The sequence below is a fragment of the Globicephala melas genome, chromosome 11, assembly GCF_963455315.2.
Source record: "Globicephala melas chromosome 11, mGloMel1.2, whole genome shotgun sequence".
NCBI lineage: Eukaryota > Metazoa > Chordata > Mammalia > Artiodactyla > Delphinidae > Globicephala > Globicephala melas.
The window spans coordinates 4,980,498-5,004,885 of record NC_083324.2 but is presented as its reverse complement, the minus strand read 5'-3'; the positions used below and the strand labels follow the sequence as shown (position 1 = coordinate 5,004,885).

Genomic DNA, 24,388 nt, shown 5'->3' with positions numbered 1-24,388 from the left:
TCCCGGCCCGTTGTCCTTGACTTGTCCTTGACGCTGCATAGGGCGGCCAGTGCCTACAGGGGCTTTTGGTCAGTGCCCTGTGCGAGGGGCACTTCTTACAGGTTCCCTGCATGCTGCACTTACACAAAAGCATTGAGAAAGCTGAAGTCTGCGGGCTGAGCTCAGCGGACCCGCTTCCTCAGGGCTGGGGTCATATCAAGTCCGGTCGCTTCAAGAGCCCCATCTCCCCGGGGGCGAGGACCCCAAGTCCTTAGACCTGAGTTCTGAGTCTAGTCCTATCACTCTTAACTCCAGTACCTCCCAACTACGTGATATTGGATAAGTAACTTAGATCTCATCTGTAAAATGGATCCTGCGGGATTGTTGTAGGGATTAAACGAGAACAGCATGTGTGCACGGGGGTAGCGCTACGATCACGGGGAAGGCAGGAAAGAGGACGCGCCGCCTCTGCCTTACACCTCGCGAGGAACGAGCAGCACCCACCGAAGACCCGCCTTACGGCCCTGCGCTGCGCGGATGCGCTCCGCAAACACCCGGTGGGCCCTCTCTCGGGCTCTGCGGCTGCGCAGTCGTCCGGCTTTGCGGCCGCACTGCTTAACGGCAGCGGTGTCCGTCCCCCCGGCCGGCGTTGCCGGGGTAACGGCGAGCGCGTTGGGCAGAGGAAGGTAAGGCTCCGGGGTTCGGGAGCAGGTCGCGTCCCGGGGAGCTGAGCGCGGTGCCGCAGCACAAGGGGGTGGGGGTGGGGGTCTCCGCCGCGGGAGGAGACATCGCCTTTTTCGAAAGCCCTCTGGGGCGAGAACGGAAACGGCCCACAGACGTTCCCCGGGTCTCAGAGTCGCACCAGACTGGGCCGGGACGCGGGGCCTGGCTTCCTTGTTCCACCGGAATTAGCCCCTTTCCCCTTCTCCGTGTACCCGTAGTCCTCTTTTTTATGTTCTTTCTGGAAACATTAACGCCACGTGCAGTGCTGGGGACAGAGGACGTCAAGGTGCACCTGACACCGGCTCTGCCCGAGTGGAGCTTTAGCCGCTAGTAGGATTGCTGGGGGAGCCACTCTAGGGAACCAGCAAAGGGATGCGTAATGACAAGGAGTTGTGGGTTTGTTGGGCCCTTAACACTTCTTGATCGTTAGTTGCAGCTACAGCTTCCGTCGGGCTAGCACTTCGCATGGTAGGCCCAGTACTAGGCTCCTTCGCACAATTACCCATCTAATCCTCACAACAGCTTGCAAAGGTTTGTCGTTTGTTTACATGTCTAGTCTCGGGTTCTAACCTGAAAGCTCCCCAGAGGCAGGACTGCTTGCCTTCTCCCTTTAATCCTTGCCTCCCCCGGCCCAGGACGTACGCGTTCGGAGCTTCAGCGGTTTTTTAATTGGGAGAATGTGAGTTGTGCTGAGTGGGGGGTTTTAACCAGGCTGGTTTGGCAAGGTGGGCCCACAGGGTTGGAAAGTTAAATGAAGCTACCTCCCCCTTTCTGTTTTACTTTGTTTTGTTTGGAATAAACATTTACGGAACACCTAAAAGGTGTTAGCTTATCCGCTCAAGGGAAGAATTAGGAACAAGTCCTGATTTTGATAGAAAAGTAAATGTACTTAACATTATTGGTGCCTCGAGTTGGTATGCCCAGATTTAGAAAAGGAAAAGTAACAGCTGCTTCCTTACATGTGCGTAGCAGTCAACCCCTGAGTCCCTTTCCTCACCTGTACAGTGGAGTTGGCTGTTGGCACTGAGTTTGAATAGGCCATCCTATCACCAGTAGTTGACAACTTTGGCTACATATTGAAATCACCTGGGTCCCACCCCAGACTTTCTGATGTAATTATAGGTAAGGCCTGGGCATTGGAAGTTTCAGAATTTCCCCAGGTGATTCTAAGGGCATCCAAGCCTTGAGAGCCACTGTTATATATGACCCCAGTTTAATTTTCTTAATCTTTTCTTTTAAACTTTTTTTTTTTTCCCCTCTGCCCTGCCGAGTGGCTTGTGGGATCATAGTTCCCCAACCAGGGTTGAACCCGGCCCCTCAGCAGTGAACGCATGGAGTCCTAACCACAGGACTGCCAGGGAATTCCCTCTTAATCTTTTCAGTTGTCATTCCCGGCTTGAGAAGCTGCACAGGCATCAAGCCTTCACATCCCAAACCCCCTGACCAATGGCCCAGTCCTTCCTATACATCTGTGTGTGCTTCAGACAGGGGTCCTCTTTGAAGCCAGTCTTCCCACCGTGCCCTGTCTCCCTGCCTTACTGGCCTCTCATCTTCCCAGCTGTGGCGCTGTGGCCAAGTGACCTGCCCTCTCTAAGCCTCCATTTACTCCTCTGTGAAATGCGGGTACTGGTACCCACGTGTGTAGCGTTGGCACAGTCGGTGCGTGGCACGTTGTACCTCCAAGTGATGGTGAGCTGTTGTAATTGTACTCACATCCCACATCTCCCGTCATGCTGGTCTCCTATCTCGGCACTGAAGAAACATTTCTGAAATGCCTGTTGCAGACACGGAGACTAACAAACTCAATCCTTCCTCCCCTGCTTTGCCTTCCCAGTTCCGCACAAGGCAACTCTTCTACGAAACTATGGCACGAGAGATCTTCTGGTTTGTCCTATTGAATTTTTTCAGCTTTATTGAGAGATGATGCATATACCATAAAATTAACCCTTGTGAAATGTACAGTTCAGTGATTTTAATACGTTCAGAGTTATGCAGCCAACACCATCAGTGCAATCTAATTGTAAAGCTTTTTCATCCCTCAGAATAAACCCCATACCTATGGGCAGTCATTCCCCATAGCTCCCTTCCCCCAGCACCTGGCAGCCACTAATCTACTTGGTGTTGCCCTTTGGATTTGCCTGTTCCCGACGTTTCATGTTAATGGTCTTATACAATGTGTGGTCTTTTGTGACTGGCTTCTTTCACTCCACATAATGCTCTCAAGGTTCACACACGTTGTAGTCTGTATCAGTACTTCATTCGTCTGTTAATTGCTGATAGTATTCCATTATATGGATATAACCCATTTTGTTGATCCATTCATCTGTTGATGGACCTCTCGGTTGTTTCTACTTTTTGACTATTATGAACAATACTGCTGTAAACATTCACGTACTTATTTATTTATTTATTTATTTTTGGCTGCATTGGGTCTCCGTTGCTGCGCGTGGGCTTTCTCTAGTTGTGGCGAGTGGGGGCTACTCTTCGTTGCGGTGCACAGGCTTTTCATTGCGGTGGCTTCTCTTGTTGTGGAGCACGGGGTCTAGGTTCACGGACTTCAGTCGTTGTGGCATGTGGACTCAGTAGTTGTGGCTCCTGGGCTCTGGAGCGCAGGCTCAGTAGTTGTGGCACACGGACTTCGTTGCTCCGCGGCACGTGAGATCCTTCTGGACCAGGGCTCAAACCCGTGTCCCCTGCCTTGGCAGGTAGATTCTTAACCACTGCACCACCAGGGAAGTCCTGTGTACAAATTTTTGTACAAACATGTTTTCAGTTTTCTTTTATCTACCCAGGAGTGGAATTGCTGGGTCATATGGTTACTTAGTGTTTAACATTTGAGTGGCTTCCAGACTGTTTTCTAGTTCTGTTCAATTTGAAGAGGAAGAAACTGGGTTCAGGGAGCTTTACCTGGGGTGTTGAAAGTTACATGATCGTAATGGCAGCTTTGCATATATGGGAGGCCTGCTAAGAGCCAGATTCTTGATGTGCTTCCTGTCTCATGTGCAGAGGTGGCACTAAACCTGGGATTTTGAGGTTTTGTGAAAAACTGGGAATCTTTTGTGGCAGGAACCTTCTGTCCTGCAAACTTGGGTAGGAGTACAGAGTTCTTGCCATCAAGTGTCATAGCTCATTTTTGCCTTTTTTTTTTTGAGAGTGTAATAGCAATCTGAAAGGGAAAATCCTAAACAAATCAGGCAGATTGAAAGAGAACTATTTCACTTGTCTGAGAGAATTTAATTGGAAGTTTTTGAAGTTAGCCATTAAAATTTTCTCTTTCTTAAAAATCTCAAATGTAATATATACAAATCAAATACTAACCAGAGATTAAGTTATAAAAGTGCAATGATCGTAAAAGTTCGAATTATTCCTGGAAATCCCTAGAAGGTGCCTCACTAGAGACCCACATCCTGCCTCAAAAAAGCCAATACAAACAACATCATTTTAATTTTTAGAAAAAATTGCCGTTTCTTCAATTGAATGCTCAATGCAGTACAATTGACCCTTGAACAACGCGGGGAGTCAGGGCTCTGACCTTCTCTGCAGTCAAAAATCTGAGCGTAATTTATAGCCGGCCCTCTGTATCCCTGGCTCCTTCACATCCGAGGTTCTGCATCTGCGCCAACTGTGGCTCGCGTAGTACTGTGACATCTACTCTTGAAAAAATCTGCGTGTAAGTGTACCCATGCAGCTAAATCCCATGTTGTTCAGGGGTCAACTGGAGTTGCTTGGGTTGAGTGATAAATGGGCAAGTGAAAATCTACTTAAAATGCCCTTGGGAAGAAATCTTAATTGCCCATTAGCATGTGGTGTACATAGTACTGTTATGAACGCTATATAGCGATATATGTGTGTGTGTGTGTGTGTGTGTGTATATACGTATACACACACACACATAGATGTGTGTAAAATGCATACAGTTGTGCTCATTATTTAATTCCATTGAAGGACTCTTATTTAGAAATTAAATTAGTTTAGCATTTTGCTGCTTGGAATACTTTGGCAATTCTATGGCGGTTCCAACTTGCTGATTCTTACTTTTTATTGTTACTTTTGTTAATTGATTTATCAGTGTCTCTAACTTCCTTGGTCTTTGTTTTTCTTTGTCCTCATTTAATTCCTCAACATCTTTGGGAGGGTGGATAAAGGAATCATTACACATTGGACAAGGCTTTTGATTTCTTTTTAATGGGCGTAAACCCTTAAAGCCACTCAGCTTCCTGCCTCAGCTTTGGCCGCCTTCGTTGGCTGTTTCAGGCTTGATTACATCCTTTGCCCAACAGGATGCTGGTATTGAGTGCAGGAGGCACCTAAATAATCAGTCGTACGTGTTCCCCTGTGAGGGTTTGGAGCCATGGAGGCTAAACACGTGTGTGATACAGCCCCACTGTATCTTCAAGCACCAGATGTGCTGTCCGTGTAAGTCGGGTCCAGAGCAGGGACTGAGGGTGCAGCAGATTCAGGTCCCCTGTCTCATTCCAGGGCACCTGCCCAATGAGTGGAGCACCTGGCCCAGTCCCCTGCACTGTCTGTGTTTCCCGCTTGCATGTGGTTGAGTTTTCCTGAGTTAAATGCATCTGCTGTGGCTCTCTGTCTTTATCGTACAATGCACTCAACTTGACTTCCTTCCCCCAGCCATTATGGAATTGCAGCCTGTGTGTGTTTTGTCCTTGTTTTGTCTCCTCGGGTTGAGGGTAAGGCCTGGAAGGGAGAGGTACTGGCTTCGCCTTCCTTTCCTCCCTCATAGTGCTGGGCGCATGGTAACTCCATAATTCTCCGTAACCCTTCAGCCCCTAACCTGGGGAAACAGTGAGCCTTCAGACAAGAGGAGGCCTGCCTGTGCTCACAGCGGAACCCAGAGGGAATAGCGTGGCCTTTGGCGTTCAGCAGACCCGGGATCATCCAGGGCCACCACCCTCCAGGCCTCTGACAACATCTGTCCAACCTGGCTCTGTTTCCTCATCTGTCACACGGTGTTCTTAGTGCTGATAGTAATAGTGCCATAATAGTAATCATAGTGGACGTGCAGAGCACTCAGTGCCGCGTGCCGGGGCTGTTCTAAGCTCCTATGGTCTAAACTATAAGACGGAGTCTGTATTTATCCTTATTTTGCAGATGGGGAAACCGAAGCACAGAGAGATCAAGTAACTTTTGCCCCACGTCACACAGCTGGGCGGTGGTGAAGCCGATTCCCATCCCTGCCCTCTGGCTTGACACTTCCTGCTCTTAGCCACTCATGCTTGGCGCTGAGGAATAGACCCTTAAATGATGACTGCTGCTGCTGCTGTTACTATTATTAATTTACCCGAAAAACTGGGAGATGATTGACCACATGTTTGGAACGTATTTTAAGGTCCTTTTTTGGAAAAGGAGGTGCTCGCTAGATTTACTTCTTTGAGGACAGGGTCCTTTGGGTTTTCTCTTTATATCCCTAGCACCTCTGATGATGGGGAGCCTCTGGTGGGTGCTCGGTAAATGTCTGTCGGCCGCTTGAGAGGCTGGGAGGAATCCTCATGGGCAGAAATCCTCTTGTGCTCGCTGTCAGGAGACCTACAAGTGGCACTGTGACCATGGACGTGTCACTAGGCCTCAGTCTCGTCAGTTGGAATGAGAAATGGTACCACGGCATTGTCGTGGGAAGTAATCGAGATGCCCTAGGTGGGTAGGCTTTGTGCTGCACAAACAAAATCTTCTCGTTACTCTCTCTTTTTGTTCACTGCTTTGTAAATATTTTTCCCACAGACCACAAGGTTTTCTGAGCCTGGATATAAATGTACTCACATGTTTGGTTGGTACAGTTACTGACTGACTTGTTTCTTTCTCCCTATTACAGTCTTTAAAGAACAGTTACCTTGGAAAATGGCAGAGGCAGTTTTCCGTCCCCCAAAGAGGAAAAGAAGAGTGTATGAGAGCTATGAGTCTCCACTGCCGATCCCTTTCGGTCAGGACTGTGGTCCTAAGAAGGACTTTAGAATATTCCGGGCCGAGATGATAAACAACAACGTGATTGTGAGGAACGCAGAAGATATGGAACAGCTGTATAGGAAGGTATGTGCGGGCAGACTCAGTCCTGCTGCTTCCTAACAGCCCGGAGCCAGCCATTCTCTCCCCATCCACCCCCAGAAACAGACCATGAATGACCCATACGCTTTCCTTGCCGTTTAGTCCAATGTAGGAACAGAATCAGGTGCCCCGAAGCCATAAGCCCAGAGGACAGCTCCCAGCCACAAACCCACATTTCGTCAGTGAAGCTGGGTCAGTGCATTGACCTTTCTTGTTTTTTGATTATAAAAGCAACACATGTTCATTGTAAAAAAAAAAAAAAAATTCAAGCAAGTTACAGCAGTGTAATGGGTAAAAAGTAAAGATTTCCCTCCTCTCACTGCCGCTCCATCCCCAGAGGTAACACAGGATGCAGATTGTTCTGGCGCAGGACAGACCAGATGGGGCTTCAGCAGGGCCTTTGCTCGCTCTCCTGGTTGAGGACCTCTTCTTACGTGAGGACGAGTTCCAGTTTTGGCTTTTTCCATCAGCCATAGGTTTGGGATGAGATTGGAAGCTTGCTTATTTTTTGCCCCATAGCCAATTCAACACTGGAGGCAATATTTTTTTTTTTTTTTGCAGTACGCGGGCCTCTCACTGTTGTGGCCTCTCCCGTTGCGGAGCACAGGCTCCGGACGTACAGGCTCAGCGGCCATGGCTCACGGGCCCAGCCGCTCCGCGGCATGTGGGATCTTCCCGGACCGGGGCACGAACCCGTGTCGCCTGCATCGGCAGGCGGACTCTCAACCACTGCGCCACCAGGGAAGCCCCAATACTGGAGGCATTTTTAAAGCAGCTTTATTGCGCTATAATTTACAGCCATAAAATTCACCCATTGTAAGTGCCCGATGCAATGACTGTAATAAATTCATAGAGCTGTGCCCCCACCATGACAGTCCACTTGTAGAGCGTTCCCCGTGGCCCCAGAAGGCCCCTGATGCTCCCTGCACTTAATCCCTGTCCCCACGCCCAGCCCAGGCACTGCTGATCCACTTCCTGTTTCTGTAATGTGCCTTCTCTAGACATTTTATATAAAATACATGTTGTAGTCACCTTCCCAAAGTGGGATACAGTGGGTGGCACTGACCCCAGTGAGACAGGGGTTTAGGCCAAGGACAACCTCCTCCCCATTCACGATATGCAGCATTAAGCAGAGGCTTTGTGAAGCGTCATACACATGATTTATTCTGATTGTCAGTCTGGGCGGAGGGTATAGGGTGTTCATTTTATTATTCTTTCAGTTTTCTATGGGTTTCAATATTTTCAATTTTAAGAAATGGGGGATGGGGGAATCAGTGTTTTTGGAGTCAGCAGGAGGGAGAAGAATAGTACTTCAGTTCTGCGAACAGGAGAATCCGAGAAGCTTTTTGTTCCTCGTGGACTTGGCTCCTGCTTTTAGGCCACTGTTCCTGATCCACGTGTGCAGAGGAGATCCTGCCTCCGCCTGCCCTTCACCTTCAGCTTACCAGACCTGGACTGAGACCACTGCTCACGAGACAAGCAAGGTGCCCTAGAAACTTCCCAGCTCCCTTCAAACGATCGGAGAGAGAAGACGCTAAGATGTTCACTAGTAATCATGAATTATCTATAATCAGAGGGAAGATGTCAAGCTGTGAAGAATGCAATGACTGTCTTGTTAACTCAAGTAGTTATTCTCCCTCAGCTAAAAAACTGATAACTAAACCTGAACTATTTTTTCTCTTCCCGGAAGGGTTATTTTGGAAAAGGTATCCTGTCCAGAAGCCGTCCAAACTTCACGATTTCAGATCCTAAGCTGGTTGCTAAATGGAAAGGTAAACTTGTGCAACATTCAGTTCTTTTGGCCAATTATCTTTTTCGTCATTTTTAGCTCTAACACCAGATTATACAGTAAAATTCTAGAGGAGAAGTAACATGCCATTGGCAGTTTTACTGGTAAAAATAGCAACTAGAATAATTCTAATCGAGGTGAAAGGGTTCTTATGATTGGTGGAGATGTGTTTCGTCTAATTTCTGGAATTATCAAAAGTGTTATTTAGGCTTTTCTGTTGTTAAGCATTGCTCAGCAGAGTCCTGTGTGTGTGGAAGGCACTAGTAATTAAGTGCCTCCTCACCTGTGTGCAAGGTGGGTTTCATATTTTATTTCTAGAATTGGAATTTACAACAATAACCATGACATCGATGTATTTGTGAAAACATACTAGTGTATATGGTTCCCATCTGCTGTTCCTCTTTAATTTATAAAGCTTTCATCTGGGTGTATTTTTTTAAGGGAGTCTCATGGTAATTACATAACCAACACCAGCAGGTTAAAACAGAGTTAGAAAGGATTTTTAAAAACATTTTATTGCAAGACAAAATACAAATTAAAACTGCACTGAGATACCATTTCAGCAATCAGAGTGACAGAAATCAGAAAGTTTGACAATGTGCCCCATGGGTGAGCCCCTGAGAAGCACTCTCACGTGTTGCTGGTGGGCGTGCAGGTGGTATGGCCATTACGAAGGGGACTTGACTGTCTCAAAAAACCATATATACATTTGCTCCCCCCCATCCTCCTCTCCCCCTAAACCCTGGTAACCTTAATATGCTCTCTGTGTCTTTGATTTTGCCCATTCTAAATATCTCATATAAGTGGAAACCTTTTGTGTCCTTCACCTAGGATAATTTTTTCAAGGTCTATCCATGCTGTCTATCCATATGTTTTCATTTCTCTTCTGTGTATACCTAGGAGTAGACTTGCTGGATCATATGATAATTCTATTTTAATTTTTTGAGGAACCATGAACTGTTTTCCATAACACCTGCTTCATTTCACATTCCCACCAGCAATGCGTAAGGTTTTCCAATTTTTCCACATCCTCACCAACTTGTTCTTTTCTGTTTTTGTTTTTGATGATAGCCATTTTAATGAGTGTGTAGTGGTAAAAGTTTTTAATTTTAATGAAGTCTAATTTATTGTTTTAATTTTTTTTTCTTTTCATGTGCTTTTGGTGTCATACTAGGGAACAATTACCAAATCCAAGCTTGTGTAGATTTTCCCTGTGTTTTCTTCTAAGAGGTTAATAGTTTCAGCTCTTAAGTTTAGGTCTTTGATCTATTTTGATTTAATTTTTCTATGATGTAAGGTATGGGTCCAGCTTCATTGTTTTGCCTGTGGATATCCAGTTGCCCAGTATATGCATTTACTTTTTGTTTTGTTTTTTGTTTTTTTGCGGTATGCGGGCCTCTCACTGTTGTGGCCCCTCCTGTTGCGGAGCACAGGCTCCGGACGCGCAGGCTCAGCGGCCATGGCTCACGGGCTCAGCCGCTCCGCGGCATGTGGGGTCTTCCCGGACCGGGGCACGAACCCGTGTCCCCTGCATCGGCAGGCGGACTCTCAACCACTGCACCACCAGGGAAGCCCCTATGCATTTACTTTTAACCCAGCAATTCCACTTCTGGGAATTTATCTTAAAGATACACTGGCAAAAATATGAAAAGAAAGAGCCCAAGGCTATTCATGGCAACACTGTTTCTAATGTTAAAAGACTGGAAACAACCAAAATGTCCATGGAGGGTGGGGATCCCAGCTGAATGAACTACAGGACATTCATATAATGACATGCTGTGGAGCTGAGGTAGGAATGGGACATCACTAGGATATATTTCTAAGCAAAGAAAGCAAGGTAAAGGAAAGTATGCTATGGCTTATCTAGAGGGAGGGGAATATAAATATATTTTTGGAATGTAAGGAAGGATAAATCATAGTTTTTTTTAATGCCTATGGGCGAGGGGTGGAACAGGATGGAGAGAGAGGTGAGACTATAGGTTTGACCTTGGAACCTTGTAAATGTATTACATGACAACAAGGTGGTGTAGCCACAGAGGAAGCTCTTTTGAGTGACTTTAAAACATGGTAATTTGACTGTTCAGTCCTAATGGGATAGACTTTGTATCTCCTGCCACAGTGATGTTTAACAGACCACCCCCAAATTCAGTGCCTCTCAACAGCAACCAGATTGCTCATTTGAGTTGCCGGGTTTGCTGGGTGGGTCCACTGACCTTGGCTGAATGTGCTCATCCATCTGGTTAGTTATGGATCCACTGGCTGCACTATTAGAAGTCCAGTGATGGATGTAGCTGGACTCACTGGTGTCCGGTTGTCTGTTGGATGGCGGTCAGCTGGTCTAGGATGGCCTCATGTGGGATGAGGCGGGGAGGGTACCGGCTATGTCGTCCTCCGCAGGCCAGCCCGGGCATGTTCTCATGGTGATCGTGGATGTACCGAACCATTTAGAGATGAAGTGATATGAGGGATCTGTTTCAAAATAATCTGGGGGCCAGGGGAATGGGCAGAAGAACAGGTAGAGCACTATTGGCCATGAGTTAATTTCAAGCTGAGTGATGGGAACATGGGAATTCATTACACTGTTCTCTCTACTTCTGTATGTTTTCAATTTTTTCATAGAGTTTTTAAAAGGGAGGAAAAAAATAGAGCAAGTAGCATAATGACCCTGCCTGTCCCCATCACCCAGCTTCAGCAGTTACTAATATTTGGCCCCCCAAAATAGAAAGTTTTCAAATAGTGTAATGGTCTTAACAGTTGAGAATCTTTTCCTGATCTATGTAGTAACTAAGTTTTAAGTAGGGTAGAAATTTGAAGGAAATGAATTTAGGCCAAGGAAAAAGAGATTAAGGTTGTGGGCTGCCCTCAGGAAGTAGATCTCAAATGTCCATTTCCACATTTTGGCTTCAACCTCATCTTCTACCCCCTCTCCACACACCCTCTTCTACTCGTTGGTACCACGGCCACCTTGGGCTGCCGGCCGATGTGTGAAACTGCCATGCGTTTGCCATCCCCAGCCTTTGTGTATCGTGTCCTCTGCCTTTTTCTCCTGGTCCGCCTGGCGAACTCTTACTCATTCTTCAGAGCCCCACTCGATTACTCCTTCTCCTTTGTGTTTTTTCCTAACCCTTCCAGGTAAAGTAAGCCAGTCCCTTTACAATATGTACTGTCCTTGCTCAAGAAGGGTTAGAATCAGCTTGGGTTAGAGTCAGTCATGTCTGTCTCCCCAACTAGAGTGTGAGTATCTCAAGGAGAGGGGATTTGCTTTATTACCTCTGTATATCTCGTGCTTGGCACATGGAAGGCTGTCAGTAAAACTTGCTAAATTGTAGCTTGTTGTTAAATTACCAGAGGAGGGAGGTCTCCTTAGGTCAAATTACTAAGGAGATAGGAGTCTGTGAACTCACCTCCCTAGGATTCTAAAGCCGAACATCATCAGTTCCAGGCCTTTAGGGCACCAGAGAGGAAGCCGAGTATGGAAAAGGAAAGATGAGCTGCCCAAAGGCAGGGTGAGGGAGGACCAAGACAAAACCCCACTCCGTTAGTGACCTGGTCAACATTTTAAGTGGAAAGACTTTTCCAGCCAGGTGCCCAGAGCTGGAACTAGAGCCTGGAACTCCCAAACCCACATCCAGAGCTAACACCGCCATGAGATCTACTCCAGCATCCCTTTCCTCAGGCGCATGTGAGCAGCTGTCACAGAAGGTGCTTGATGGAACACGGAGAACGGAGGTAAAGTGTGTAAGTTTAGGGCTTCGGCACTCTGGCCTAGAAGTTGAGGGCCCAAGCATTCGGAGGTGGCAGAGTTTCCCCTTCCATGCTGCCGCTGCTTAGCTGGAGTGTTGAGAAGGATTCCGAGGCCACATCTGAGCCCAGCAAGGGCCCTGATGGGTCAGCAGCGCCCGCCAGGGCGCGCGTGCAGGGAGTGATGGCGCATAAAGCATCTGTCTGGCTGCTTGGACAGGATTCATTCGACCTTCTAGATGTGAGATGTTGTGAATCTTGAAATTCTTTGTCGTTTCTGGGTTGTCAGTGTTTTCCCCCTTAAGGAAAATTTGTCTAAACTAATAGTACTTCTTTGTTGTTGCAGATGTGAAGACAGACATGCCTGTAATCACGTCAAAAAAGTAAGTCTTGGTGGACTTTGACCTTGGGCGAAATTATGGTTTAAATCAGATCTGTTTTCAGGTAGCCTTTTCTGATGTGGTTGTGCACACCTCTTTTGTGTGTGTGTGGTAGTCGTAGTAGGTGTGTCCTTGAAAATTATGTCTGAATTTAATGTGGATCAAATCATATTTGAATTGTACTAAGTAAGTTTATTTTAAAAAGTAATCGTAAGCCAAAACCTTTGCCAGTTCAATTCCTTCCAAAATATGAACACTAATCCTGTAACATATATTGTCTGTAAGCGCTAAGGTACTTAGGTTTGGAGCTGGCCTCCTGCGCTGTGTGGGCGTCAACAGCCCTGTCCTCTTTCATCGCTCCACGCTTGTGGCGTTGGAGAAAGCCGCTTTCCCAGAGGATCTCACACAGACCACCCACACAGCCACGATCCTTCCTTCCTCTGGGCTTTTGTTTATGCTGTTCGCGTTTCCCAGAACACTTCTCCCTAACCTACCAGGCACGCGTGCTGCTGGCTATTCCTGCACGTCCAGCCTACGTGCCAGTTTCCTGGAGCGTCTCCGCGCCGCCCTTTCCTCCGCTGCCGCCGCAGAATCTGCCTTGGCGCCTGTCGCTGTGCCGTACATCACACACTGGACTTAGACTGTCAGTTGTCAGAGGGCGGGGACCATGCCCGGTTCCCCTCTGCAGCGCCGCACCCAGCGCTCCCTTGGTAGGATTTTGTTGAGTAAATGTTCCTCATTCTAAACGCTGGTCGTCCCTGTGGGACAGCTCAAGTTGCAACTCTTCCATGAAGCCTTCTGAAACCGCTCAAGCCTATAGTGGTTCTTCATCTTGCTTCTGACATGTACTGGCAGAATCTGACAGCTCCTTTTCATGCTCTGAAACCCCACGGCCAGGGAGTGCCCAAGAGGCAATGGCACCTGGAAGATCTCAGGGGCTGCTCTGGCCATAGCCGCAGGCTGGGGGACGGCATAGGGCCTGAGAGGACCTGGCCGAGCCCCCGTTCCACTGGGGGCTGCAGTGTAGACAGGCTGCTGCAGCCAACACTAGGATGCAGAAGCCCGTCCCTCAGAACCGCATCCCGATCGGGCTGCAGGACAGATGACACGGCAGCAAGCCTGTTTGAATATGTGAGGTTCTGGGGGGTGGGAGACTGCTGCCACCCCCCCATCTGAAGGCTAACCCTCGGTAAGCTCTGTAGAATGTGCAACATTCCAGGAATTCTATTGAGCCTTGCGTCAGTTTCCTAGGGCTGCTGTAACAAATGCTGTAACAAAGTACCACAGACTTGGTGATTTGTTGGTTTTTCTTTTTTTTTTGGCTGCGTCAGGTCTTAGTTGCGGCAGGCAGGATCTTTGGTTGCAGTGCGTGGGCTTCTCTCTAGTTGTGGCGCGTGGGCTCTGTAGTTGCGGCACTGGCTCAATAGTTGCAGCGTGCAGTCTCAGTTGCCCCACAGTACGTGGGATCTTAGTTCCCTGACCAGGGATCGAGCAGGCATCCCCTGCATTGCCAGATGGATTCTTAACCACTGGACCGCTAGGGAAGTCCCAAACTTGGCAATTTAAGAGAACAGAAATTTATTCTCATGGTCTGGAGGCCAGAGGTCCCAAATCAAGGTGTCAGCGGGGCTGTGCTCCCTCAGGAGGCTCTAGGGGAGGGTCCTTCCTGCCTCGTCTTAGCCTCTCGTGGTGGCCAGCAGTCCTTGGCCCTCCTTGGCTTGTAGACACATCACTCCAGTCTTTTCCTCCATCGTCACATGGTGGTCCGCTTTGTGTGTCTCTGTGTCTGTGTCCAAATTTCCCTTTTTTTGTAAGGACACCAGTTAGTTTGCCCTCATCTTAACTTCATTACATCTGAGAAGACCTGTTTCCAGATAAGGTCCCATTTGCAGGTGCCAAGAGGTAGGACTTCAGCACATCTGACAGTTCTGTCAGGAAAGTATGCCCTCCCCAGCAGCTCCCCCCCATCAATACTTGATTCATCATCAGTTCATAAAACTTGCAGTCACAATCTAAATTTTGTTAAATATTAGAAAAATGGGCTCTTTTTCATACCTTGAGGTTACTTTTCCAACTTAAGTACTTGTTATAATTGTTTATTTCCTCAGAACTTTGGATCCCTCTTTCCAGTGGCTTCACTCTAATTGGCCTTTTTCCAACAGTAGTCGTCCTTGGGTGATGAGAACCTTCCGTGTGATCTTTTCTGGACGTGAGCATCCAGACCCTCAGGTGATGCACCTGCGGGCTGAAGATTGCAGGGTTGTGTTCTGGAAGGACCAGCCCTGAGGATGGTACCGGCCCCCTCCTGACCTGTGGTCCTCTCTCCAGCCAGCACTTACTGCGGGTGCCCACGTGTAGGGCACTGGGTAGGTGCTGGAGATACAAGAGGAGGAGAGGTCTCTGTCCTCTTCTCGGGGGTTTAGAGTCCAGTGGGAGGGGAAGAGGAGTAGACAAATGAGCTCTTCTGTGACGCATATTATGATGGGGTATCGCCATCAGCAGCCGCGTTGTCATAGCCAATCGGTACTGATTCTCCAACAGTGCCGTTACTGGTCCACATGTTTTACCCGTATACTCTCAGCTCGTCTTCTGGAGAAACCTTTGAGGTAGGTGTAGTTGTTTCCATCACGTGCATAGGGAGCCTACAGAGAGCTGCCCGAGAGTTCGTGAGCTCGAACCGGGAAGCACAACTCCGGAGCCTGGGCGGTAATCGCATAGTTGTATGTGCCGGCATTTCTGGGGTGTATTCCATGTAATAGGCACTGTGTTCATAACAGCTTTGTGGCTTAGCTTTTCATGTCCTCACGTCACCCCTAGGTGGTCAGTTCTGTAATCATCTGTCTTGGACAGCGGAGGAAAGAGCACCTGAGGAGGTTAATTAACTTGCTCAAGGTCAGTACTTGGACCTAAGCAGCCTGCCTCAAAACCGTTTTGCCATGAACTTCCAGGAATAATTAGGCCTCAGTCAGTCAGTAAGAGGTGAAGAAGGATGTTCACTGCAAATGGAAGAGGTGTGCTTGAGGGCAGAGGCACCTGAGAAGCTGAGCCGCATTCACACCGCCCCGCTCGGTGCTCTTGGGGCCCCGGCACGGCTCTGCACCACCAGGCGCTTCGCTGCTTCTCATCGCACCTGCCACCTCCTCCCGCTCTCCCCTCATGTTTTCCAGTTTTTACTTTTTACTCTTCTCTTCCTGCTGCTTCTCCAGCAGTGTTCAGGGTTAATCACAGCAGGACTTTCTAAGGCATTGCCAGCCAATGAGAGGACACCTTCTGCTCTGTGCCCCATTGCCGTGTGTCGATCACAGGCTGAGTCAGAGGCTTTCTTCCACAGGCTTTAGCAGCCGCTGTTGCATTCAGCTTCCATAAACAAACATCTGAGGTCATCAGAGGCAGGAAAGCGGTGTGATCCCGGCATTTGGCAGAAGAGCAGAAGGTGTCAGATGCTGAGTGGCTCAGCTCAGAGTCACAGAAGAGCCAGCTCCGGAACCCAGATCTGGTACAGTGCTCGACCCGCACGGCTGCCCCTGCTCCCAGAGAGTGATTCTTTAAGGTGTACATTTCCATACATTAAAATGTCATTTGTATTTTTAAATGTAATAAGTATTGAGTCGAAATGATTTTATTTTTCAAGTCTCCCCAAAAGATCCCACAGTCATAAAGTAACAAATATTTATTGAACACTTACTATGTGCTGAGCACTTCACATGTCTCATCTCCTTTCATCCTTGCACCGCCCCCTGAGGCAGGTCCAGTTATCCCCGAGCTTTGGAGGGGAGGGCACGTAGCTGGTACGAGAACCTCATGCTCACAGCGAGGACTTGAGCTCACATCTGCCTTGACCACTCTGGTGCTAAGAAGCTGAGCAGGGACCTGTGTGCGTGTGCACTCTCTCTCTCTCTCAGTTCCACGTCTCCTGCTCAAAGTGGGAGCTGTTGAACCTTTAATGCTGTGGTTCTTTCACATATTTTAAATCAGGGAATTTGATGAAAGTTGTGGATCCCTTCCCTAGGAAAATACACATGACACGAAAATTTGTGTTCAGACACAGGAGATTCATAGACCCGTGAAGGCTTCAGCCAATGTTACAGGTGACGTGAAGAGCATATATCTTTCTAGATCCCTCGTATGAAAGTCCTTCTAACTGCACATGAGAGAGGCTGTACCTTTCATGCAGGAGAGGAGACACCCTGCTGCTCTCTGGGCAGCTACATTTTATGCTGATTATAAAAAGGAGCACATACGTGATCCTTATGAGGTAATGGTACTGTTATTTCCATGTTAGGGGTGGGGAAACGGGCACAGAGCAGTTAATTCATTGGCTTTGTCACCCAGTTACGAGGGATAGCGTAAGGGCTGAACACAAAACGTGCAGGACCAGAGTCCACGTGTGTAATCGCTGCCCCGTCCTGCCTTGTAGGTGTAGAGCAGCCTTGCCAGGTCTTAATCTTTGCATCTAAGATACAGTCCCCAGTGTATAGGGCTGCATGCTTATCCCCCCGTGTAGGATAAGCAGGGTGTGGACAGCTTGGAGATTGTTCTGATGAATCAGGGTTAATCAACCACAGGTCTCTTTTTTAAAAACAGCAGAATGGGACTTCCCTGGTGGCACAGCGGTTAAGAATCCGCCTGCCAAGGCAGGGGACACGGGTTCAAGCCCTGGTCTGGGAAGATCCCGCATGCCGCAGAGCAAGTAAGCCCATGCGCCGCAACTACTGAGCCTGTACTCTATAGCCCACGAGCTACAACTACTGAAGCCTGTGTGCCACATCTGCTGAAGCCCATGCACCTAGAGCCCGTGCTTGGCAACGAGAGGCCACCACAATGAGAAGCCCACGCACTACAGTGAAGAGCAGCCCCCGCTCACTGCAACTAGAGAAAGCCCGCGTGCAGCAACGAAGATCCAATGTAGCCAAAAATAAAATAAATAAATTTATTTAAAAAAAACAGAAGCCAGCTTCCTTGCTTCACTGTGTGTAATTATCAGTCTATAGACTATGACGTATCCCATCATATCCGTACACAGGCAGGATACTCAAGGTAGAGAGAAAAGTGACATCTCTTCCCACAGCCACGTGTTGTCTTCGATGCTTTGCAGACTGATTGCTGTAGGTGGAGGCGAAAAGTGCTTGAGTTTTGCAATGTCTTTCGCCTCTGCGGATCAGATTCCACACACGTGTGGCATCTTATGTCACATGACGCAGCCCAGCAGCCTTGTCAGGTGTTGACGCTGCTGCAGTAGGCAGAATCCTTTTGTCTTGCCTGTAACTTTTTGTAACTTGGGAAGTGTTCAGGGCTTGCCTTCGAGTTTCAGAAACTAAGCATGTATTTTCTCATTAAAATATACTTTGAAAATTATGGAAAAAAGGGCCATTTCTTATTAAGATGCTTGGGTGTATGTAACTGTAATCATTTCTTTCCATACACGGTGGAGACATTAGTAAGTACTGTACTGTGAAAAATGTTTATTAAAATTCTCATTTTGCTTTCCAATACTAAACAAAGACTTTTTGCTATGACTGAGATACATATCTGAAAACATGATAACCAAAACTGAAAATAATGCAAAACAAACCCTGACAAAGGATGGCCATTTTCTCTTTAAATTTACCTAAATCATTTGGTCCACCAGTTTTAAATTACATAAATTTTCATACTTTGTTAAACTGGGGTCATTTTTTTTCAAATTAAGCAAATTAGATGAAGCTGTGTAATAAAAACAAAAAGTAATAGGGCTTCCCTGGTGGCGCAGTGGTTAAGAATCCACCTGCTGGGCTTCCCTGGTGGCGCAGTGGTTGAGAATCTGCCTGCTAATGCAGGGGACACGGGTTCGAGCCCTGGTCTGGGAGGATCTCACATGCAGCAGAGCAACTAGGCCCGTGAGCCACAACTACTGAGCCTGCGCGTCGAGCCTGTGCTCCGCAACAAGACAGGCCGCGACAGTGAGAGGCCCGTGCACCGCGATGAAGAGTGGACTCCGCTTGCCACAAGTAGAGAAAGCCCTGGCACAGAAACAAAGACTCAACACAGCAAAAATAAATAGGTTAAAAAAAAAAAAGAATCCACCTGCCAATGCAGGGGACACAGGTTCGATCCCTGATCCAGGAAGATCCCACATGCCACAGAACAACTAAGCCTGTGTGCCACAACTACTAAGCCTGCACACCTAGAGCCCGCGAGCCACAACTACTGAGCCTGCATGCCTAGAGCCTGTGCTCCGCAGCAAGAGAAGCCACCGCAATGAGAAGCCTGCGCACCACAATGAACAGTAGCCCCTTCTCGCCACAACTAGAGAAAGCCCGCATGCGGCAACAAAGACCCAACACAGCCAAAGATAAATAAAATAAAGAATTTCTTTTAAAAAGTAGTAGATAATTATTGCAGAGCAGTTAGAAAATGCAAAAAAGTATAAAGAAAACAACCTACAGCCCATCGTTGAGAAGAACTATAGACATTTTGGCATACCGCCTTCCCATCTTTATCACACATTCTGCTGTCTTGTAAATATTGAAATTTAAGTGTTGTTACTAACAGAATTTCTACTTTGCAGGTATCAGCGTAGCGTGGAATGGGCCACAAACCTCATGCGAAGACAAGGCCAGGATGAGAGCACAGTGCGTAGACTCCTTGAGGATTACACAAAGCCCCTTCAGCATCTTTGTCTGCAGAGGAATGAAGAGGTCCAGTTGTGTAATGAGCTGGACTGTGAAATGGTTTCCAAAACGGAAGGCACAGCAGATAGAGAGAAACTTTCTGCCATGAATGGGGTTGCAGGAAAGTCACACGATCTGGAGGATCCCAGCAAGCGATCAGACTGCCTGCATGACTCCAGGCCTGACCCGATACCTACCCACGGCTCGGGTGAACATGTGGCGGAGGTCACCGCTCCTCTGCCCCATGTGCACTGGGGCAAACAGGATGTTCTCCTCCCGCCCTCTGGTGCTCAGCCTGGGGACAGCAGCCAACGAGCGGGTCTGGTCCTGGCCAGAGAGAGAGGGCCTGAGCATCACTGCGTGCTGGTGGAGGAAGTCGTGTGTGACGTGAGTGAGAGGGAAGACGCCTCAGGTGGGAACGTAAGTAGAAGGAGAGAGATCACCTCCTCCAGAGCCATCTGTGTCTGACCCAGAGGAGATGCTGGCCAACAGGGACGTCCCTTACTCGGAGCTGGTAGCAGGCCCGTGTTCAGCACCCGGGACGTGTGAGAGCTGGTGCAGGACACACACTGCAGACCCTCCAAGGGCACCAGCCAGCCCTGGGTCCCAGCCCTGAGGGCTCAGTAGTCGTGAGGGCTGTTTCAACTGAAACTTCAAAGTCTGTGAATAGCTTAACTTTAAAAAATATATGAATATATATATATAATATTTAAATAACATATATCTGTAATACATAACATAAAGTAACGCAGGTCCAGTAACATTCTCTCCCTTGCCAGGGAGAAGAAGAAATGCAACGGTAGTTACGCAGTCTTGGGTGTAGCGGTGGGCAGGGGCTCAGGTGGGGAGGGCAGCCCTCACAGGAGGAGGCTGGGGCACAGAACTAGATCCATTTCATTCAGGGACCTACAAGATAGTTGCCCCAGCAACATCTGTAGCAGCTAAAAGTGAGAAACAGTCTAATAGTTAAATAGCATGAGAAACACCCGTTTGAAGAAATATCTCGCCTTTAGAGTGGAGTTTATGAAATCTCATTAAGAACGTGGCATATGCTTGGGAAGTGCAGTTGGGTGAAAAAATACAACACATAAAACTGACCAACAAAATGATCACAACTGCAGGAAAAGTTCATGGGCGATAAAAGAAAGGAACTAAGTCAAAATGTTAATACAGTTGACCCTTGAACAACATGGGTTTGAATGTGGGTCCCCTTACGAAAGGATTTTTTTCCGTAGTAAATACCGTACTGCTGCACGACCTGCGGTTAGTTGAATCTGCAGATAGGAAAGAACGCAGACGTGGAGGGCCAGGGCCGGCTGTGAGTTACACGCAGACCTTCGACTGCCCGGAGTCAGCACCTCAGCCCCCTTGTTGTTCAAGGGTCAGCTGTAGTAGAAAAACGAAAACTTATTTTTCTACATAAATAATAAATTATTTTTCTACATAAATAAATTATTTTTTAACCGGATTAATCCAACAAATGTGAATCGGGGAAATTTAGAAGAAAACGTTCGTTTTAAAATGCACCCTCCTCCAGGTAACATGTAGTGCTTCCATTTGTTCTGTATATATTTTATTTTTCTCTTCAGATGTCGCCAAAAAAGAGACTGATATGCAGAAGAAATCCATTTAGGATCTTTGAGTACTTGCAGCTCAGCCTGGAAGAGGTATGTTCCCAGCATGTCGTCTTCTCAGCTGTCGGTCTCTGGGCCCGGGCAATGCCACGTAGATGAGTCCACCTCAAAATGCAGTTCCGCGTGCAGTCCAGTACTGAGGTCGCCGCAGGCAGAGTCCACATGCAGTGAAATGCCTACATTTCACTCCTCGGCCTTCATTTCATCGATTCTAAGATGTCCATTTAGGGCGGGCCTGCCCCGTATCATCCCACAGAGGTTTCAAGGGGGTTGTCTGAGCACTTCTTTTCACATCAAGGTTTCAGATTGTCCAGATACTGTGTTACTAAGTTTTAGCAGCTTCTAAAAAACATACAGGTTTATTGAGACACCGAGCACATACCGTACCATTCATTCATTTAAAGTGTGTAGTGGGTTTTAGCATATTCATGGAGTTTCACCAGCTTTTCACAGGCTTCGATGCAGGCCCCGAGTCATGTAGCGACTGCTAATTACGTAAATGGATTCTAGGTATTTCCTTCTGCAGAATTACTAACACGTGTTCCCTTTACTGCGTTCTCAAAAGTTGCTGCAAGTGGCTTTCTGAACCTGCCTTATATTTTCCGTCTGATTTGGGGCTCCTCTGTCCTGTGTTCACGCGGCCATCAGTCCCCCCTTTTTTGCTTATGTCTGTACTGTACCCGATTTTGACGACAGCGCCCCTTCCTCTGTCTCCTGTCCTTGGCTGTGCCCTTCTGCAGGGGTGCTCCTGCCTGTCCGGAGGCTCCTGCAGCAGCTAGCTCAGTGCTTGGCGTATCTGTTGGTCTCAGGCAGTGCTTGTTGAAAGCGTCCACGCTGGTCATTTCATAGATGTGTTCACAGAGAAGTGACTGTGTCTCCGTATTCTCTTCACCTGCTAGGCTGTGCTGCCTTCCTTGCAGTGAGGCCAGCGGTACAAAGAACGGGCTCTCAGAGCAGGAAAGGATGTTGGGATTTATTTACTTCATCTCCTCAGTTTACAAATGAGACAGCTTAGTCTGCTGTGGAACACAGTAGCCACTAGCCGCATGTGACTGTTGAAACTAATTAAAATTGTGCAAAATTAAAAATCCTTTTCTCGGTTGTGCCAGCCACGTTTCAGACGCTCAGCAGGCCCCCGTGGCTACTCTGTTGGACAGCGCTGGGGACACCATCCTCTAGGTCCTTGACTTCTCTGAGCCTCAGATTTCTGCTCTGTAAGATGAGGGTGATGTAACACCTTGTTCATAATACGTTCTGGAATTAAGTAGTGCACGTGACGGCTTCAGCACCGTGCCTGGTGTATCGTAGATGCTCAGTAAGCATTGTGCCTGCTGTTTCTGTCATTACCATCGTTATTAAGTCACTTGTAAAAGCTACTTAGTGGCTGCTTGGAACTCTTCCTTTTGCAATCAGTGTTTAGCAAAAAGACTACCAGGGACTTGCTATGTGCCGGGCACTGGGCTGAGTACTAACGGTACAGAGAGAAGCAGAATGTGGCTCTGGTCCTAAGAGAGCCACAAATTGCAGTTCAGTGTGACGGACACCGTGTGGTGTGTGGGCTGTGACTGCTCCTCTTGTACCCCACGTCTGACATCTGTGAGGCGCTTGATAATTATTTGTTAAGTGGATGTGTACAAGGTGGGATGGGCACAGAAACTGGTGGGCTCCAAAGGGATGCGAGCCACCTGGAAAGACTTTACAGGGTTGGTGGTACCTGCAGGTGTTACAGGGTAAATAGGGGATTGCCACGTGGACACGGGACGGCAGGCCCTTGCATGCAGCATGGTCCCAGAAGCGGCCGCCCAGGAGGGGAGATCACGGAGGGCGCGTCTATGAGTAGGGGTCTGACCTGGTCCTGGTGGCACCGGGGCACTGCAGGCGGCTGTGCAGGGGAGTGGCAGGGACCGGAGCTGGCATCCGGGTGAGGGCAGGCTGGAGGGCTGAGCCGTCAGGAGGCAGCCAGCCTCTCAGCTGTAGGGGCAGCAGCAGCGGGCGGAGGGAGAGGATTCGGTGTCAGAAGCTGGGGGCCCAGCCTCACTGCTCCAGGCGGGGACCAGCTGATGCTTTTCACTGACTGTGTTGCTCCCTCCTCCCACACACCCGCTGAAGAAATGCCACAGTAATGGAAGGCAGGAGGCGAGGTGGTGCTTGTTCTTGGAGGCCACTCGGTTCCTGAGAACATTCCAGAGACGTGTTGCAGAAGTTTCCAGGGAGCGTGCAGTCAGGCCTGGCTCCGCTTCCCAGCTCTGTTTTGGCAGGTTTCCTTGGATGAATCACCCGTGTTTGGTGGTACCACCCATACAGTGTAACATGTTTCCATAAATGGCCCTCAGGAACACGGGCAGCCCTGCTGTGGTGATTCAAAGCGGTTCTTAGGTTTTGAGAATGGTAACAGCGAGCTGACTGAGAGATCTGTCTCTGAGAGCTGTTTTTCATTTCAACGCTTCAGGCCCTGACCGGATTTAGTGACAGGACATTAAACCATCATGAAGCTCATCCGTCCATCTTATTAGTACTATCACAGTAAAAACTTACTCATGAGATTTCGAGGGTCTAGTCTCCAGCCTCCACAGACCTCCCCGGTCTGCTGATGACTTAATTCTAAATAAAGCCAACTCCGTTGGATTAAGATTCTCCCCATGTATAATAAGTGCCTAAGAGCAGCTTGCAGAGGTTCATAAAAGCTATTTTAGGCCAATTATAAACGAGGCTTTGGTTTCATCAGTTCTTAGGGAAATGTGTGTTTGCTAATAATGGAAAGTTTCTGAAGAACTTAGATTCTTATGGATACCAGGAGGTCATCTCTTCCTAGGCAAGGACTGGATTGAACCTTTCCCAGCTACAGTGTCTTCTTAGAAAGGCAGGGAAACGAAATGAATTGAGCAGTTAGGTGCTTTGCATGCTTTGGGGCGGGGGGCGGGGGGCGCTGTGCCTTGCGGTCTGTGAGATCTTAGTTCCCCGACCAGGGATTGAACTTGGGCCACGGCAGTGAAAGCACCTCCTAACCACTGGACCACCAGGGAACTCCCAGCATGGTCTTTGTAAGTCTTCAGGAAATCTAACCTCATTAAGTCTTTAAGAAGGCTTGATCATCCCCATTTTCTAGATGAGGTGGGAGGGTTTAAGTGATACTTCCAAGCTAACGAGATTTCAGCCCAGGTCTGCTTATCTCAGAGGATCTTCCTGTTCTACCACTGTGAACCCAGAAGGGAAAGTTGAGGGAAAACGAAAGGAAAAGAAGGACTTGGCTTTTTGAGGAACCACCTTTTCTTTTCTGTTGCACCTTTTGGCCACCATCTGCGTCCATCTGAAAAAGCAGTGTGTTGCGTTAATAAGTAGTGGGCCCCAGGAGAGCAAGCAGCAGGCTGTCACCAGGAGCTAGAGGGGAAGCAGGACAGTGTCCACCCCGAGGAAACGGAGCTGGGAGACCTG

At 48.1% G+C, this 24,388-nt stretch overlaps 1 protein-coding gene across 5 annotated transcripts in view; it reads left to right on the top strand.

Annotated features, from left to right (window-relative positions):
• The first annotated feature begins 542 nt into the window (after positions 1-542).
• Positions 543-24,388, top strand: part of TSEN2 (tRNA splicing endonuclease subunit 2) — a 52,829-nt gene continuing 28,983 nt past the window's right edge. For 2 of the 5 annotated variants that reach the window (XR_009565862.2, XM_060308093.1), the window contains exons 1-6: positions 1,269-2,586; positions 6,533-6,747; positions 8,453-8,534; positions 12,639-12,675; positions 19,220-19,742; positions 20,912-20,989. Coding sequence is in view for 4 of the 5 variants with exons in the window: in XM_060308093.1 (XP_060164076.1) it covers positions 2,433-2,586; positions 6,533-6,747; positions 8,453-8,534; positions 12,639-12,675; positions 19,220-19,742; positions 20,912-20,989 (1,089 nt within the window). In the remaining variant the exon portion in view is untranslated. Of the gene's footprint in view, positions 666-776; positions 1,234-1,268; positions 2,587-6,134; positions 6,358-6,532; positions 6,748-8,452; positions 8,535-12,638; positions 12,676-19,219; positions 19,743-20,911; positions 20,990-24,388 lie in introns of those variants that run through there. The other 3 variants (XM_030840905.2, XM_030840911.2, XM_060308095.1) reach the window with 3 other exon arrangements.